Raw genomic sequence first — 18,570 nt, forward strand, 5'->3', positions numbered from 1 at the left:
TATCCACACCTCTGGATAGCCTGGCCTCTGAGTGGAGGGGGTCCAGGGGGGCCCAGAGTGGGCACCGTGAGGGCAGGGGTTTCTCGTTCAGTCCCAGAGGGCCTTGGGCTGGGGGCATGGGAAGGCAGAGGCTGCGGTCATCTCGGCCTGCTAGAACAGTCCACAGGCCTACAGGGCCTCAGGACTAGAGACCTCCTTGCCCCTCATCCCCATGTGTCATCGAGAGGCCCTGGGCCCTCTCCCCTCTTGACGACGCTGGCTGAGTCTGGGATGGAAGGGCTCCAAGAGATCAACTGTCCTGAGACTGCGGATTCCCAAGGCCTCAGCCATGCAGGAGCCTCTCCCTCCCCACAGAAGTGGGCCTCAGAGGACCAGCCTGGGGCTCCATTGGTCGATCCAGAGCTTCCTCTGGCCTCAGGAGCCACATCTGTGGAATGGGCATGAGGGACAATGACGATTCTTTCCAGGGTGGACAACAGGGTCAGGGAGGTCAAGACATGTAGGGTCCCTGACAGAGCTCAGCCAGTAACCCTTCCCTTTGTCTAATGCGTCCATCCTTAGAACGAGGAGGGACAGCGGCCTCTCGCTGGCTCTGCCCTTTTAGCTGCCAGGCTGGATGGAGTCTGGGAGCTGGAACTGGCTTCCTGCCCACTCAGCCCGGGAGGGGACGGCTCCCCGCCCCTGTCCTGCATGCGCCCGTGGCTCGGCCTGCGTGCCGCCCGCATGCCTGGGAGGGCTCAGAGCCAAAGGGAATCTCATTGTGTTTCCTACCCACATGTTTTATTCCCTCCAGCCCACAGCCTTCCGTTCCTGCTGCCTGCTCGCCAGTCGGCGGCTGGCTGTGCTCCAGGATCACACAAGGCCTGGCACCCTGCCAGTGACCCTTCTCAGCCTCCCCACCCAGGGTCTCTGGAGGGCAGAGATGATGGGCCCCACCCAGAACTGGCCGCTGCTCATCTTCTTTCGCAGGGTTTTGGAATGTCCAAGCTGGAAGGGCCCTGGGAGTTCAGCCAGCTCAGCCCCTGGGTACACAGACAGGGGACAGGCCCACATCTGAGCTTCCAGCTCTTCTGGGCCTAGTAGCCCCTGCAGTAGAGCCAGGCCTAGAACTAGGGCTGCCTAAGGCCACGGAACTCCATCTGACTCCTATCTCAGCCATTGTAAATTAGGCCAAATTAGGTAGGGGCCAAAGAGACGATTTGGCACAGAAGCCCTGCCCTGCTTTGTAGAGGGACAGTTGAGGTCCTGAGTGGCACCTCAGGCCATTGCTAGGACAGTCCCCAGTAACCTAGTGCCTGACGCTATGCTAAGTGCCATGAGAGACATACAAGGAAGGGATAGATACTTCTAACCTCACAAGAGGGCTTAGGAGACTTCTTATTAGTCCCGCTTGCCAAGCCAAGAAGAATAAAACTCAGAGAGGTCAGGATACCTGATCAAAGACACACAGCTAGCAAGGGATAAAATAATTGTAACCTAGGTCTCTTGGATGCTAAACCCTATTTCTTAGGAGAGGCTGTGTGCAAAGAAGTCGGAAGTGTCATTCTGGCACATCCTTGAAAACTTGCCATCTTCTTAAGGAAAAAACACTAAGTATTTAGCCTTAGACTTGGGTAGAGTTTGTTGGTGTGGGGGAGCCCCTGGGGGGGCGAGGACGGGGTGGCATGTTCTGACCCTGGGAGTGGGCGGACTTCGACTGGCATTCCAGTCAATGGCCAGAAGCCCAGGGATGGGCTGAGCTTGGAGTATTTAATAATGAGCTGTTCTGCCACCCCTCCCCTGCCCTCCATGGCCTGCCTGCCGGCCTCACCCCACTGGAGCAGACAGGCACTGCAGAAAGGGGCCCAAGTCATAAATGTGCAGAGAATATCCTCTCACAAGCTGAACACGTGTGTAACCAACACCCGGCTCAGCGAACAGAATAGGACCCACGTTCAGACGCCTCCCCCCAGGCCACCTTCCATTCACTCTGAGACACTTGACCTTGGCTACTGAGGTGACCTAGAGGGGTCTAGGGGAAGAGACATGTAAAGTTCTGCTCCCTGACTTGCCAGGCGAATGACCTTACACAGGTCACAGCCCCTTCCTCGTCTGCACTGGAAGGATTGCGTGTAGGAACCATGGTGATCTCGATGGAGAGGGTCAGGAGGGCTACAGGACTGCCAGCACATCAGAGAAGGGCTCCCAGAAGGATAGGGAAGGTGTCGGCACTGAGGAAAAGCCAACCCATTTCATAGATGCGGCCCCTGGAGGGGCCAGGCTTCAGATCTGGAGTTTCTGTCTCTGCTCTGTCCCCTGCCCCCTGGGCCATCAGCAGGGCAGAAGAAGGTGCCGTCAACCCAGCAGCACCGAGGACAGCTGCAGAATGGTGCTCACACCCCCCCGTTTTGTCATCCCCCACCCCACAGCCCCTCTCCCCTTGCTCATTTTTCCCTCTCCTTCGCAGTGGAAGAAGCACTGGTTTGTGCTGACGGATTCCAGCCTTAAGTACTACCGGGACTCCACTGCTGAGGAGGTGAGACCGAGTAGGGGCGTTCTCTGCCCCTGTCAGGTGCTGGGGGGCCCTGGAAGGGGATCGGGGCGGGGGGCCCGGGGCGGGGCAGTGGAGGGCGTGGACCATCGTGGGCCTCCCTGCGGCAGGCCGATGAGCTGGATGGTGAGATCGACCTGCGCTCCTGTACGGATGTCACCGAGTACGCCGTGCAACGCAACTATGGCTTCCAGATCCACGTGAGCCTCGTGCAGCCGGGGTGGCATGGGGGGGGCAGGGGGCGGGCTTCGTGACTGGCTCCTGTCACCTGCTGTCCCGGAGGTGGTCCTCAGAGCTGGTCAGAAGCTCTGCTGCCAACGCCTGGCGTGTCTGGGGAGGCCCCAGAGATCACAGGTGGCGGGGGAGGGCTGGATGTTGGGGAGATCCTGGAGCCACCGGTGGAGGGAGCTTTGGCAACCGCCCCCCCAGCTCCTCCCTGGGGCAGGACCTCAGGTTCCGTCCTGCGGGGAAAGGACCACCCTCCATGGGGTGCGCAGTGGCGAGGGAGCAGGGGTTGGGGGCAGGGCTGGCCATGTGGCAAACCTGCCTGCGGGGTGGACTTGCAGACTAAGGATGCCGTCTACACCTTGTCGGCCATGACCTCGGGTATCCGGAGAAACTGGATTGAGGCTCTGAGGAAGACTGTGCGACCCACCACGGCCCCGGATGTCACCAAGTATGTGCCAAGCCGGCCTGGGACCTTGAGGGAGGCACCCACCCCTGTGTCCCTGAGTGGGGTTTTGGCACCCAGCTGAAGGCCCCGTGGTTGTACCTCCGGGGCCTCAGTTCCTCCATCAACAGAATGGAGAGAGGCAGTGAGCATTGTTGGCACTCACCCGGAAATACTTGGAGGATCTGAGGTTTGCCTGCCATCCCGTTGTGGTCCCCACATCCTGAAAGGAGGGGAGGGGACCTTGACTCTTTGGAGAAGATGCCAGTGAGTCAAAGGCCCCCGAGAGGTAGCCGACTGTCTGGAAGCTGTGGGAGCCGTGTCTAAGCCTGTGCTGGGGAGAATGTGTGGTTAGGTCATCTGGGTGAGGTTCTCACCCCACCCGAGGTCGCCGTGCAGGGGGGTAGGGGGACTGGGCTGCTGGGAGAGCCCCCACACAGTATAAACGCTCGCTCCCTGCAGGGGGCTGGGAACCACAGCAGTTGGATAGCACGAGCGGCGTGTGGTGGTGGGGGACCCACGTCTGAGCCCCACTCCTGGGCCAAACTTTAGCTATTCAACCCCAGGCCAGTGACTTCCTTGTCTGAGGGTCCGATTTCTCATCTGTTGTGCTGAGCGTGACGTCGGCTTCATAGGAGGGATGTGCGCAGAAGCCCCCTGTGGACTCGGGGGCTTCGCGGCTGGACTTTCAGTTAGTCTGTAGGCCTGGCGGCTCTAACAAAGAAGCCCCCCCCCCCCACACACACACACAAAGAGGCAAAAATAAGGGAGCACTTGCTTTCTGTCTCTAGAACAATCCAGAGGTGCATGATCCAGACCTGGTGGGGCAGCTCCGTGGCCCAGAGCTCACACCTTTGCGTCTGGCTTGGTTCTCACGGAGTCCCAGCCCGGAGTCCAGCCAGGGCATGGCCCGTCCTTTAAAGGGAACCACACCCCTGGCCAGAATGTAGTCACGGGGCCCTGCAGCTGCAAGGGGTGCTAGGGGTGGGGTTGGCTGGCTCACTTATGTACCCCGCTGTTACTAATGGAGCAAGGGGAGGCCTGCCACAGTCGGCGCTCCGGTCACCGTCCAGCTCCTCACTACCATTCACCTCGTCTTCCCTCTTCTCCCATGAGCCCCTGGGGCCCCGGACCATGCCTTAAACCACACTTCTGGTGACGATTCTATGACCAGCACTGGCCAAGGGCCCTGGTTGCTTTGCACACTTGCCCTCCCCGGGACCTCGTGTCCGTTCTGTGAGTGGCTTTGTGGGCCCATGTTACAGATGAGGTCCCTGGGGGCCCAGCAGGGAACCCAGCTCTCCTGGTGCCTCTGCTGCTGAGCGTGGGCCCTGGAATGGTTGCCAGGGTCTGTTGGTGACGAAGCCCAGGTCCTAACCTCTAGATGGGGGTCCGGCCCTGGCCGGGGGTGGGCAGTGGGGCTGTGCTTCACTTCATCACCTGACGAGGCTCTGCTGCCCACCCCCCCCCACCAGGCTCTCGGACTGCAACAAGGAGAACGCGCTGCACGGCTACAGCACCCAGAAGGGCTCCCTGAAGGCGGGAGAACAGCGGGGGGGCTCTGAGGTCATCGGTCGGGGCGGCCCGCGGAAGGCGGATGGGCAGCGGCAGGCCCTGGACTATGTGGAGCTGTCCCCGCTGACGCAGGGCGCCCCGCAGCGGGTCCGCGGCCCGGCCCGCACGCTTGACCGCCTGGCCAAGCAAGAGGAGCTGGAGCGGGACCTGGCCCAGCGCTCCGAGGAGCGACGCAAGTGGTTTGAGGCCACGGACGGCCGGCCCCCGGAGACCGCCGCTGGCGAGGGGCCGCGCCGGGGTCTGGGCGCCCCGCTGACTGAGGACCAGCAGAACCGGCTCAGTGAGGAGATTGAGAAGAAGTGGCAGGAGCTGGAGAAGCTGCCCCTGCGGGAGAACAAGCGGGTGCCTCTCACCGCCCTACTCAACCAGAGCCGTGGGGAGCGCCGGGGGCCCCCAGGTGACAGCCACGAGGCCCTGGAGAAGGAGGTAGGCATCATCGCTGGCCTCCGGGAGCCCCCTCGTGCCACCAGCACCCCACCTATGCCTGCGGTCACACTGTGGCATTTATCTGGCATACCTAGTGAGGGGGAGCTCAGCCCTGATTCGCTGAGACCGCAGACTCTTAGAAACTGAAGTCTTCTTTCCTGGACCTCGGTGTTTCTTGTTTTGGGGCATTTTTTCCTTCTTCGTTTTGTCCTCAGCAACCACAGAGAAAGGAAGAGGGAGAGACCACTTATTAAGCACCTTCTGTATACCTCCTCCTTGGTCTCCTTTACCTGTATTGGCTCCCTGAGCAGTCTCAGAGTCCCAGAGGGTAGACCTCGTCACGGTTGGACTGGTGGGAAACTGAGGCTCAGAGACCACCTCCTATGTAATGTGATCAGTGTCTGTGACCACAGTGTCCTGCTCCCAACCCTGTTTAGTCTTCTCTGGGACAAAGTTCTCCTGGGTCACTGACCTGGACATCCAGGAAGCAGCTGAAATGTCCCCTTTACCTGCATTTCCACCACCGGCTGCTTCCCCTGCTCAACCCAGGGCTCCTCACTGCCTCCCAGCATCCCTTTCCCAGCTTCCGGCTTCTCACTGACCAACCTCCACCCCCACCCCCTTATAGGTCCAGTCTCTTCGTGCCCAGCTGGAGGCATGGCGTCTTCAGGGAGAAGTTCCACAGGGTGCACCCCGGTCCCAGGAAGATGGCCACATCCCCCCAGGCTACATCTCGCAGGTGAGGCCAAGGGGCTGTTCGGTGGGGGCTGCGGGCAGGCTTCTGGTTGCTGAGCTTTCGGAGAACAGCCAATGTTCTGGGAGTGTTTTGACACCCATGGGTGTCATTTGACCTGCAATGTCTCATTAAAAGTGCCCCTCGGGTAGACGTGATCACTGTGCCCATTTTTCAGACAAGCCACTGAGCTTATGGGACTGTGCCCATTTTACAGACAAGCCACTGAGGTTATGGGACTTGCCCGAGGTCAGCTGAGCTGCAGAGGTCAGAGGTGGGATGTGAGTTCGGTTCCGGCTGACTGCAGAGCCCATGTGTGAGCTCCCCGTGACACTCTGCACTTGGACCCCTTCTCCCATACCGCCCAGGAAGGAGACCCAGTGGGGAGTGGGATCCCCAACGGGCAGGCCTCCAGGGTTGCTGCCTCAGGCCAGAGAGATCCCGCTCGTGCCTGTCAGGCCAAGACCCTACGGCAGGTGGCCTGCGGGATGTGGGACCCTCTGGTAGCCCCCAGGGGACACCTGTTCTGCCTGGGACAAGTGGTTCTCAGCTAGGGCTGATTTTGTTCCTCTGGGGACATATGGCCATGGCTTACTATCAATTTTACTGATATAAAGGACATTTAGGATACAGTGTACAAATACAAAATATATCCCTTTCCTTGTGAATTCCATATATAGAGAGCTGACTCGTGTCAGAATACTTTTCACTGGTGTTTCCGAATGCTTGTATCGTCAGCTAATCGGCAAACGAGGATTGTTTTAACGTGAATGTTGCTTGACAGTTTTGTTCACGTCATTGAGTAAAATGCGAAGACATATGTCAGAACTTTACTTGGTCAATGTCATGAGTAACTTCTTGACCGAACTGAATAATAGTTTTCTTTTGAGAAAATTCCGTTTAGGAGTATGTTCTCAGGTTTGTGTTCTAGTTCCAGTGTGATGGTTAAAAATTTGGCAGACATAGGAGTTTAGTCTGCATTATTAGCATTTTCTCAGCCCTTGCTAACGTCCAGACAATCACAAAACGATATATCAAGCCCTGATTTGTGATGTTCCCCAACTTCCATGGTGTAAATACTCCTGCTGTGGCTGATGTCCCCAAACACCGATATGGGAAGAGATATGTGCACAGAATCGTAGAGCATTTCCACCAGACAAGATGCAGAAGATGTAAATAAACCTGAGAGCACATGGGTGCCCCGGCTGGCTCCGTCCGTGGAGCGCGGGACTCCTGATCTCGGGGTCCTTGAGTCACAGCCCCCACGTTGGGTGTAGAGATCACTTAAAAATAAAATCTTAAAAAAAAACAAAAACAAAACACAAAAACCTCAAGAGCATAGACAATAATAAAATGCAGTGAAATAATTAAGAAGTGATGAATTTTGAGTATGACCTTTGTTTTCCGTAAATTATAAGTTTATATAATTTAATTTTTTAAACGACTTCGCTTAACAAATATGTGACAGAGTTGTGAAGAGTAGACCGTCGGTCGCCTCCAGTCAGCACACCGTTGCCTGAAGTAGAAGAGGCTGCTGGGGTCCTGGGCTCTGAGCGCGGGGCCTTCTAGAAGTTTCAGGGTTGGAGGTGGCTGTGCGGAGCGGTTTTGGGGTGGGGGCACGGGCCGGGGCAGAAGGTGGAGGGCTGGTAGGTATCTACAGTGAAGACGTCCAGCAAGCCAAGGAGCTGGGATCTCATTCCGCAGACCTGAGGGGGTTTGGGGTCTGACAATGATATCAGGAAAGTGGTGTTGGCGTGGAGGGGAGTTTGGGAGGGGGCAAAGGTGATGTCAGGGGCTAGGACGGGGGCTGGGGGAGAGAGGGCTTCAGGAGGGTGTGTGCAGGGAGGCCTGGGTGACTGAGCCCAAGGAAGACAGTGGGGAGCCTCCCAGGGGCCCTGAGTCTGGGCAACTGTGCAAGGCCAGGGAGCCCCATGGGGCTGAGTGGTGGGTGGAGTGTTCAGGTGAAGGGAGACCAGGGTCAAGGGGAATTGGGACCTGGCTGGGGGAGGTGAGCTAGCTTTGGGGGTCACCTGATGTGGAGAGGGGAATGGAGCAGGATAGGCAGGAGGAGTGGGTGGGGCTTCTTCAGGCTGCGCGAGGCCCCACATGCCCCTGGTGCCCCAGGCAGCTGGGACACCCTCAGAGACCCCCACCCAGAGGGCTTCAAAGTATACTCGGAGCCCCTGGACGCCCCAGGAGCTGCCTTTCTGGGTGGTCCCATTCACAGCCATCGGTATCTGGCATCAGAGCAGCCTTATCTGTTTTACGTTGGAACCTACATTAGATTTCCTTTGGGAAAAGATTTCTCACTTAAATGAAGTTTGGAAAGCACTGCTTTGATTGCTCAGCTTATGGGTGGGGAAACTGAGGCATAGGAAGTGAGATCTTCAAGCTAGAGGCAGACCTGTGTTTGCAGTCCAGGCTTCCTGGTCCCCAGGGGGCCACTGGGCACACAAAGGGCTGTCAGCCATTTCATCCCATTAGGTTGGGATGGGCAGGGGTGCAGATGGAATTGAGGGGTGCAGGTGAGAAGGGATAAGAAAACAGAGCCAAAGACGGGTAGAGGAGAGGCCCCAGAGGTGGGGGCGCCGGAGAAGAGGAGCTGAGCCATCTCTATCCCCTCCGACCCGGGAGGAGGTGGCTGGGGATTCAGGAGACCCTGGAGAGGTGACTGCTGGGGAGGGGTTCGGCACCTGATACCTTTGTCTGGGTGGGCGCCTCTCTTTCAGCTTGTGGAGCTGACCACATAGGACAGTAGCTGGGGTTGGGGGTGCTGTTCTGGGGCTTCACCGGCCAGGGCTCCTGTGTCTCCTCTATGCCCCCTCCCCCAGCTTCCTGCAGAGTAACGGGCATTTCCTGGTCTACTTGGATCCCTATCAGAGGTGGCCGCTGGACACCTCGGGCCCTCCTGAAGGTAGATCAGAGAGAGCCGCACTGGGCCTTCTAGGAGCCCCTCCTTCCTCAGGGGCTGGTTCCTGCCTCTGGACCCCCTGTTAGCTGCCAGGTCGGCCTGCGTCATTGGGCCCATCTCTGTAGGTGGGCTTATCTTAGGGACCCTCATGAGTTGGTCTTATGGGCCTGTTTTATAGAGGAGGACACGGAGGCTCCGTGGGGAAGGGGCTCATTCAAGTTCACTCTGGTACAGCGAGGATCAGGACCCGGTCTGTGAAACTCCAAAGCCATGTTCCCTTGTTCTGACTGGAGGGGGACAGGCATCACCTGTCCCCCCACTCAGAACACCTGGCCCTTCCCCCAGACCGGTCCTTGTAGCCCCCGGTGCAGCTGCTGGAGAGGTGGGGGTCAGTCCCCCCCACACCGCGAGGTACGCTGTGGCCTGGGATATATTCTCGTATCTGGCTCTCGGCTTCAGTTCCCTCCAGGGCTCTTCCCCTTTCCTTAGTGCTCTTAAATCTCATTACATAAAAAATACATTTATGTCTTCAAAAATTCAATCCAATCAAAAGGTTAGAAATGACCACGGGGGCTCTGCTTCCCCTGCCTGCTCTGCCCCCTCCAGGGGTCAACTTGCTCCCCATCGGAGCACATCCCAGGAGTTTCCTGTTGCTGCTGGAACAAATCACTGCAGCTTATAACAAGGATGTATTTTGTCGTGGACTTGAAGTGGGGTAGCTTAACCAGGGTCTCACTGGGCTCAAATCCTTTCCACGGGTTCTGGGTGGGACCCGTCTCCTCGCCTTTTCCAGCAGCTTCTAACCCCCCGCATTCCTGGGCTCCTGGCCCCATCTACAAAGCCCGCAGTGGAGAGTCAGGCCCCTTAACTTTCCGTCACTGCCCTCCTGCCTCCACTTCCGCATCCGAGGCCCCGTGACTCCACGGGGTCCAGAGGCTAATCCCTGATAGTCTCCTTATTTTAAGGTCAGCTGATTAGCAACCTTAATGCCCGGCTTCCACATAAGGTGACACATTCAGAGGTTTTAGGGAGTAGGACATGGGCATCCCTGGGCACCCCTGCTGTACCCCCATGGCGTCCCCCACACGTTCCGCTGTGTTTGACGCATGTGGACTGGGATGTGTGCCTCTGTGTTGTTTCGGTGAATGGGATCACACAGTACGTGTTGTCAGAAACAAGCTTGAGTCACCTAACTTTGGGACACCTTTCCACAGCTGTCCACGTGGGCAGCTCTGCCCTTCCCCATCTGCCCAGGGGCCTTTGTAGGGTTTGATCCCATCATTTATTTAAGGGCTCCCTTGCTAGGTATCGTTTCTGGTTTTCATCTCTTACCAACCTTCCCGTAGGGAATACCCCTGTCCGAGAATCTTTGTACACATGTGACTTCTTTGTAGTCAATGGGGGGTTACTAAAAATGTGGTGACAACACCCAACTGCCCCCCCCAATCCATGCACCTGTCACAGGTGACTCTCCCAAGCAGTGTGTGTATCAGTTTTTTAAACACTTGTCGGCCTTGTCTACAGGCCCTGTTCTGTGATGTCACCAGTGTCAGCTCCCTCAGCACCTGTCACCTGTCAGGCTCTGGTCCGGACCCTGCGGGGCTCCGAGCTGGATCAGGTCTTCCTTGTCTTTGGAGAATGTATAGTCTGGCGGAGCCAGGGCAGAGGCTGTCCAGAGATAGAGCAGGGAGGACATTAAGCTGGACTGCAGGCCAAGTCCATTACCCTGGAAGAGAAAGTTGCAGAAGAATGTTCCAGGCAGAGGGCTTAGCCTTAGCCAAAACTCAGAGCTGTGACCATGCCACAAATGATTTCTTCTAACTGGAGTTCCTTGGGGAAAGGCCTGGCCTGAGGCCACGAGGGTTAGACACAGGAGCAGGGATTTGACCCCGTGGGACAGGAGCCCCTGAAGGACTGGGAAGAGAGTGACAGGGTGAGGTTTGTAGATTCTTAGAGCAGGGGCAGGTGTGGTAGGTGGGGCCCAGCTCCAGAGAGGAGAGGTGGAGAGGACTGGCCTGGGGCGGGTGTGACCCTGAGGCTGGGGAATGGCCACCATCCTGGCAGTGGGGGCAGCTCTGGGACCCAGCTGGACTCCTGCCCGCAGGAAGCGTGCGAGCGCAGCCTGGCCGAGATGGAGTCCTCGCACCAGCAGGTCATGGCGGAGCTGCAGCGGCATCACGAGCGCGAGCTACAGCGGCTGCAGCAGGAGAAGGAGTGGCTCCTGGCCGAGGAGACCGCAGCCACGGCCTCAGGTTAGGACCCTGGGCCCCACCAGCCTCCCGCGGCGGGTCCACGTTGAAATCGGGGAGAACTTTAAATAAGGTGGGGGGAGTCTAGGGCCAAACTTGGGGAAGGGGTCTAGGAGGGGGTGGAGCCCCCAGAACTGGCCTCTGCTTCTACATGAGAAGGGGAAACCGAGGCAGCAAAAGCCCCCCTGAACCCCCCACGTCCTCCTGGGTTGTAGCTCCTCTCCCTCAGGGGCCCACAGCCACTGGGGATCTCACCCTAAGGTGCACACCCACACTTGGCGCCAACTCCATGCCCAGGTGCGCACCATTTGCTGGGGCACAGACTGCTCAGCTGGGGCCCTGGGAGTGGGGCGGGCTGGACCCTGGGGAGGGCAGGAGCAAAGCTGTGAGCTGTTGCTAAGCCATGTTCCCCACGCAAGCACCCCTAGCTCTTTGCGGTGCCTGACGGAGGGACCCTATTTCACAGATGAGAAAACGGGGACTCAGAGAGGTTAGTGACTTGTCCTAGATGGCACAGCTTGGAGATGGCAGAGCGAGAGTCAGAACTCAGAGCACCCTGACTGCAGAGCCGGGCCCTGAACCCCACCCTCTGCTCTCCCAAGCCAGAAACAGGAACGCCCGAGATGTTGAACATCTCCCTCCCTCCCCGTGTTCCCTGCATACCTCCCTTGTGGGTCTGGCACATCCCAGGAACTCCCGTGGGGTTTCCAGAATCACGGCAGTGATGAGAGAAGTCCCTTGATCTAGAACTTTCCACCTGCCAGCACTGAGCCACGTGCTTCATGCACTCAGGCCCACAGCCCCTCATCCCAAACCCTGGAGCCAGTGTGTTCTGCACTTTAGGGAGATAACCTAGTACAACCATGAGATATCCTTCCCAGCAGAGTCTGGGCTTTTCTGTGAAATCTAGTGCAAAGGTTTTCACCAAGAAACTTCTGAGTCCTGCTTAAGTGGGCTGTGAATGACCACAGATGGCCTTGCGTCTGTTCAGGTCAGGGTTTGCCACCGAAAGAGTTATGAAAAACTTCCAGTGTTCTGAGCCTTTGGATTTTAGAATTATGGATAAGATTATGGACGAGGCGTGTTTAATCCTCCCAACCACCCTGTGTGAGTGTGAAAACACTTGGTCCTTGGTTGCTGGCAGTCTGGAAAATAAGCCAGCGGGAGCTCTCTGCTCATCCGCTCTGGGCCGGGCATTGTTCTGAATGCTCTCTGCACAGCTTCCGTAACCCACAAGAGAAGGTGCTGTTGTTCACCCCGTTTTCCAACAAAGGACCCAAGGCACGGGGGTTTAAGTCCCCGGTGAAAGGTTGCCGCGTTTGTACCAGCTGCAGTCCTTGTGTTGAGGACGATCAGCAGGCTGGGCCGGAGAGCTCAGCCCAGGCTCTGCAGGGCTGGTGGGCTGTGTGGGGCCCCACCCAGACGTCAGTGACAAGAGGTTCCAGTGGTCAGATACTGAGGTGTCTCCCCAGGGCTGTCCCATCCCAACAGACCGTGATTGGTACCTTCCCTCGATAGACAGGCTCAGAGAGGTCAAACAACTTCCCCAAAGCCACTTGGTGCCTGATACAGGCCGGCTCAGTACTCTTTGGCCCTGTCTGCATGGTCAGGGTGGGGGCTTGGAGGAGGTGGAGCTTGCTGCTTCTGACCCCTCCCCAAGCTCCCCCATGCCCTTGCCCTGCTTCTAGCCATCGAAGCCATGAAGAAGGCCTACCAGGAGGAGCTAAGCCGGGAACTGAGCAAGACACGGAGTCTCCAGCAGGGCCCCGATGGCCTTCGCAAGCAGCACCAGTAAGATGGCACCCGGACTCCGGGGTCTGCGGGCTGGTCCTCGTTCTGAGCTAGGGGCTGCCCACCCTGGTGTCAAGGCAGGAACCTGTGCTGAGGTCCCTTGACAGAGGACATGACATTTTGCCCCCAGCTGAGACTCCCGATCCAGTCACCTGACACAGGGAACAGCGGCAGGGGGGCCTCAGCCAGACCCCCTTGCCAGTGCCCCAAGATAGTTCCTTAGGCCCCCTCATTAGGCCCCTTGGTGTCCAACTGGTCTCAGGCGGCTTCTGGTTGTGTCCCCTAGAGCTGGGCTGCAGTACCACCCTCAGCCAGTAGGTGTCCCCACCACAGAGGATGGTTCTGGAACGTTAGGGCTGCTGAGGCCTTTGAGGCTTAACCCCTACCTCGTGGAGGGGGGACCTGCTGCCCAAGGAGCCTGTCACCAGTTCCCAGCCCTGCAGCAGGCTGAAGGCAAAACCAGAGCGGGGAACATGAAGTCTGGAGCTGCTTTGCGTCTCTCCTGAGCTGAGTCTCACGCCATCCGTGCCCTCCTCTGCCCCTGGGACAGGTCCGACGTGGCGGCGCTGAAGCGGGAACTGCAGGTGCTGTCGGAGCAGTACTCGCAGAAGTGCCTGGAGATCGGGGCCCTGACAAGGCAGGCTGAGGAGCGGGAGCACACGCTGCGACGCTGCCAGCAGGAGGGCCAGGAGCTGCTGCGCCACAACCAGGTGAGCCCGGCCCGCGGTGGGGGGTGCGGTGGCCGTCCTCCCTGCACTGACCGCCCGTGCCCCCCAGGAGCTGCACGCCCGCCTGTCAGAGGAAATCGACCGGCTGCGCAGCTTCATCGCCTCGCAGGGCACCGGGGATGGCTGCGGGCGAGGCAGCGAGCGGAGCTCTTGTGAGCTGGAGGTAAGCCTACCCGCATGCCAGGCGGCCTGGCTGCTTCTCAGCCCCCCGGCAGGCTGGCTGTGCCCTGCAGCCAGGAATGGCATGGCCCCGCCAGCCCAGGCCCCAGGGAGAAGCCACTGCTGCTGGGACGGCCATCTGTGACAAAACCCTCCTGCCAGAGTCCAGCCCTGCCATCCGGGGCCTGCCACCCAGCTGCTGGTGGCCACGACAAGTCACCCCACCAATCTGAGCCCCAGGAGCTCATCTGTAAAAGGAGGCTAGCATCCCCCTTACTAGGAGAAGCTGGAGTAAGAAAATGTGTGTGATCCCAGGATCCCCTAGTATTTTATTTTATTTTATTTTACTTTATTTTATGAATATTTATTTATGGCCTTACTCTGTATTTGGAACGTCTGGAAGGCCTTCATATCTGTTAACTCATTGAATCTCTGTGACAGTCATACAAGGCAGATATTATCACTGTCCCTGTTTACAGATGAGGGCACTGAGACGTAGGGAGGTCAAGTGCCTTGCCAGATCTCTCGCAGGTAGTCACGGCAGAGTTGTGATTTGAACCTGGCAGTCCGGCTTCGGCGTCAAATCTTTTAAGCCTCCCCAGTCTTGGCCGAACCTGTCTCTGACTTGGTCAAGTCAGAATAGCAAGCCCTGCCCCTTGGGGTTTGGGGAGGGGTTAATGAAGTATTTTGTAGGGACGCCTGCCCTCTCTGGCTCCCTGCGGGGGCTACACTCTGGTCACCCTCTTTGCCCTCAAGTTGAGGGTGGGGTGCTGTGTTAGGACAGCAGCAGAAGTGATCATGAGACACCCACTTGCTAGTATGGACAGAGGTGAGACAGCAAGGAGAAATCAGAGAGGGCTTCCTGGAGGAGCCTGGCCCTGGGGTGTGGTGCATTTTGGTGCAGGTTGGGAGTTACATTCTGGGGGCCTGAAGCAGAGAAGTCAGCTCTCAGGGTGCTGTGGCCCTGGGTCAGCCCGGTCCCCATGACCCTAGGTGTTGCTGCGAGTGAAGGAGAACGAGCTCCAGTACCTGAAGAAGGAGGTACAGTGTCTCCGGGACGAGCTGCAGATGCTCCAGAAGGTAGGGTCTGACTCAGAGCTGGTGGACAGGAGCCCTCCGGTCCGCCTCAGTGCCCCATCCCTAGAGCACCCACTCTGCCAGCTGGCCTGCTCCCTCTCATTCACAGCTCTCCTGGTGTCCTTTCCCTATGTATACGTGTCCTTGCCCCTATTTATAGACAAAGACACTGAGGCTAAGAGAGGGTAAGCAACTTGCCCATGGCCACACTTGGCTTTATTTAGTCAGCAGATACTTAATTGAGCATCTACTGTGAGCCGGGCACCGTGCTCAGTGCTGGGGAGACAGCTGTGAATGAAAAAGACCCAAGGCCCCGTGCAGGGGCACCCACGCTCCAGTGAGGAGTGAGCCGTGCGGCGGGCAGTGGGAAGGGCCAGGATTTGGGCCCAGGGCTGTGGCCCTGTGGGTTTGACACCCCCGGGTGTTGGTGGCTCTGGGAGGATGTGTGAGTCACACTCAAAGAAGGGGCCCCAGCCCCGGGCCAGGCTGACCAGGTTCGCACCTTGGCCACTCATTGCCATGTGGTCTTAGACAAAAGCTTCCCCTCCCTAAGCCGCAGCTCCCATCTTGAGGGATGACTGATCTTGAGTGATGCTGGACGCCATCCCTGGGCCATGCCGGGAGGGTGCACCCGGGCCGGGGGGCTGCCGAGGGAGCATCTGGAGGGACCGGGCCACCGGGGCGTGGAGGAGCCTGGAGGCTTCGTGCTGGCTGGCAGGGGCACGGTGGGTGTGGGCCCGGTAGGCAGGGCCAGGAAAGGGGCCTCCGCACCCTCATGGCCCTTGGACGCCCTCCCAGGACAAGCGCTTCACCTCCGGGAAGTACCAGGATGTGTACGTGGAGCTGAACCACATCAAGACGCGGTCGGAGCGGGAGATTGAGCAGCTGAAGGAGCACCTGCGCCTCGCCACAGCCGCGCTGCAGGAGAAGGAGTCCATGCGCAACAGCCTGGCTGAGTAGAGGTGAGTGCTAAGGGGAGGGAAGAGGAGGGGAGAGGCTGGGCCGAGCTGGGGGGAGGCCTGGTGGGGCACTGGGCCCAGAGCGGGGAGCTCAAGGCTCACCGTCACCTGACTCGCGGCACCATCTCCTCTGGGACTCTCCCTTGCTGTGGCCTGGGTTTCCCTCTCTGTAAGCGGGGACGGTGGCACTAGCCGCTGGGGGCCGGGGGGCTGGGAAGTGGACCTGGGCGTGTTCTTCAGAGGAGGGCATTTCCAGGGGCCCGATCGTGGCCATGTGCCCCCCGCCACAGCAGGCACTTAGCGCAGTGCCCCGCCTGCAGCCTGCCGAGCCCGTACCCCTTGTCAGGGCCCCCTGGGGACCCCAGCAAATGCGGCTTGCCGGCCCCACCTTCCAAGCTGGTGGCATGGCCCATGTCACCGATCAATGACGGCGTTCCTTCCACCGAGTTCCACGCCGCCGATGTCACGGTCGGGGCTGGGCCCCCCCCAGAGACAGTCTCACGGCCGTCTTTGATGTCCTATACTCCAGAACTTTCTTACGCTGCCTCTCCTGATGCCAGATCTGCCACCGGGGCTTCTGCTTTCGGATCGACCCCTGTGGACTTCCTGAGGCAGTCGGGAGAGGCTGCCCTGGGGGCCAGGCTCGGGAGGGAGAAGCCCAGAGGAACAGGAGCAGGTCTGGCCCAGCCTTCCGGGCCACCGTGCTCGGCCTGAGCCCGCAGCTCCCCAACTCTTGTCTTGCAGGTCCTGGTGGCCCAGCGGTGCCAGCAGACCCTCCCCCGGCCTGAGGGGACCAGTCAGTCGCCCTCCTTCCTGCTGGATGGAAGTCAGAAGCCAAGCTTTCTCGCCACCCTCTGTGGGCCGCACATGCACTCATACCCACCACACACACACACACGCACACACACACGCACACACACGCACACACACATGCACACACACATACACACACACTCTGCGTATCTGAGCGCGCCCCTCGCACTGGGTCTTACCTTGCACCTTCTTCAGGATTTTATATGTGAAGAGATTGTTATATAGATTTTTTTCCCTTTTTTTTTCCAAAACACATTATACTTTGAGAAAAGCAATTCCTGGAGGCCGTGTGCCTCCATCACTGGCCCCCTCTGGCTCTAGCCGCCTGCCCGGGCTTCTGGGCCCGCGGGCCTGCCCCAGGGACAGGGGCCTAGCAAACGCCCAGCAGCGGTCGTGGCAGGGTGGACTCTGGTGGGAGAGGCAGGGAGCCAGCCACCCTCTTCCTACCCTACCTCCCACTAACTACTTCCTGCCCTGAGGCACCCCACAGCGTGGGACTCTGGACAGAGGGACGGACGGGCAGAGGGAGCCGGCAGCTGTCCCTAAGTTCTCATCTCCTCATCCGGGGGTGGGGTGCTGGACAGGGAACTGCCCGAGCCGCCCCATGAAGGCTTCTCTCCTGCTCCATGAGCCTTCTTAACTTAATAAAATGTTCCCGCAGCTCTGGTGTCCAGGCTGGCTGGGGCAGGGTGGGTTATGAAGGTGGGGGCCCACCACCCACGCCCCCCCAGTGCTCCACCCTTCCTGAAGGGAGGCGTGGGAGCTCCCAGCGCGGAGGCGAGAATCGAGTTTGTCCTCTCCGCGTGGACCACCAGTCACAGCCAGGTCCCCAGGGAGCCGGTTAGAAATACCAGGTCTGGACCCCGCGGTGATTCATGTGCGTCTCTATGTCTGAGAAGGCCCAGGGTGGGCCCTGGGCCCAGGCCTCAGAGAGAGGTCGGGAACCAACCAACCAGCTTTGTCCCTGATGGGGCAAGCCACACCCCCTCTCTAAGCCTTCATTTGCTTCCGTGTCAGATGGGTGCCTTTTGGGCCCAAGTCCTATGTTGAGGTTGTGCTCAGAGGTCACGGCCAGCCCCGGGCAAGGTTGGGGGGTTGGTGGACGTGGCCGCCCCAGGCCCACCAGGCTGGAAGCCTCCTCCCAGGGCTGCCAGCTGTGCTGCTTCAGAACCTTGGCCCTGGTTGTGAGCCCCGGCAAGGCCAGGCCAGGTGGTGCGATCTGCAGGGCTGTGGCCAAGATTCGGGATGATGAGTGACCCGGCCTTGCCTGCCCCTCACTGCCTTTCCTGGTAGTCCAGGCTGGGCCCTGGGGATGCTGATCAAGGACTGGCCTTGCCACCACCGAGGCCACAGACACAGGTTGGGGCCCACACTCTGTGGGGTCCCAGAGGCTGTGGGCACCCCAAGAAGACCCCGACCCATGCTGGGGATAGAAGATGGCTTCAGGAGGTGACTCTAAGATAGTTCTTTTCTAGGTAGAAAAATCCAGAAGAGCATTTCAAGTGGGGGAACAGCATGAGCAAATGGCCCTATGAACATCCCCAGTGTGTTCAGGGAAAGACCACAGGGGAGCAACTGTGTAGGCTATGGGGAAAATGTACCCCTTCCCCAGCCAGTGATGAGTTTATGAATGGGCCTGCGGGGTGGTTCCAGTCACTGAGATGCTGGGGAAGCCTTGAGTGGGGGTGGAGGGCTGGAGGGGGTCATCTGGGAAGTGTTCCTTGCTCTTACAAGAAAGGGAGTCTCTCCCAGCCTTTGGGTGAAGTTCCCATATTGCTACCATTCTGCCTTGTCGATCTGCTAAAAATGGCCAAGTAGAAGGGGCGCCTGGGGGGCTCGGTCAGTTGAACGTCCAACTTGATTTCGGCTCAAGTCATGATACTGAGCCCTGCATCGGGCTCTGCACTCAGGGTGAGAGTCTGCTTACAACTCTCTCTCTCTCTCCTGGC

General features: G+C 58.8%; 1 protein-coding gene across 3 annotated transcripts in view; it reads left to right on the forward strand.

Moving 5' to 3' along the window:
- Nucleotides 1–17,281, forward strand: part of TRIOBP (TRIO and F-actin binding protein) — a 51,530-nt gene extending 34,249 nt beyond the window's left edge. For all 3 annotated transcript variants that reach the window (XM_059186926.1, XM_059186925.1, XM_059186924.1), the window contains 12 exons: nucleotides 2,447–2,515; nucleotides 2,641–2,730; nucleotides 3,097–3,206; nucleotides 4,676–5,201; nucleotides 5,830–5,940; nucleotides 10,950–11,097; nucleotides 12,783–12,885; nucleotides 13,436–13,595; nucleotides 13,663–13,776; nucleotides 14,766–14,852; nucleotides 15,648–15,811; nucleotides 16,553–17,281. In XM_059186926.1, the coding sequence (XP_059042909.1) occupies nucleotides 2,447–2,515; nucleotides 2,641–2,730; nucleotides 3,097–3,206; nucleotides 4,676–5,201; nucleotides 5,830–5,940; nucleotides 10,950–11,097; nucleotides 12,783–12,885; nucleotides 13,436–13,595; nucleotides 13,663–13,776; nucleotides 14,766–14,852; nucleotides 15,648–15,809 (1,680 nt within the window). In that variant the 3' untranslated portion in view covers nucleotides 15,810–15,811; nucleotides 16,553–17,281. The remainder of the gene's footprint in view (nucleotides 1–2,446; nucleotides 2,516–2,640; nucleotides 2,731–3,096; nucleotides 3,207–4,675; nucleotides 5,202–5,829; nucleotides 5,941–10,949; nucleotides 11,098–12,782; nucleotides 12,886–13,435; nucleotides 13,596–13,662; nucleotides 13,777–14,765; nucleotides 14,853–15,647; nucleotides 15,812–16,552) is intronic.
- The last annotated feature ends 1,289 nt before the right edge of the window (nucleotides 17,282–18,570 follow it).

The sequence above is a fragment of the Mustela lutreola genome, chromosome 8 (genome assembly GCF_030435805.1).
Source record: "Mustela lutreola isolate mMusLut2 chromosome 8, mMusLut2.pri, whole genome shotgun sequence".
Classification (NCBI taxonomy): Eukaryota; Metazoa; Chordata; class Mammalia; order Carnivora; family Mustelidae; genus Mustela; species Mustela lutreola.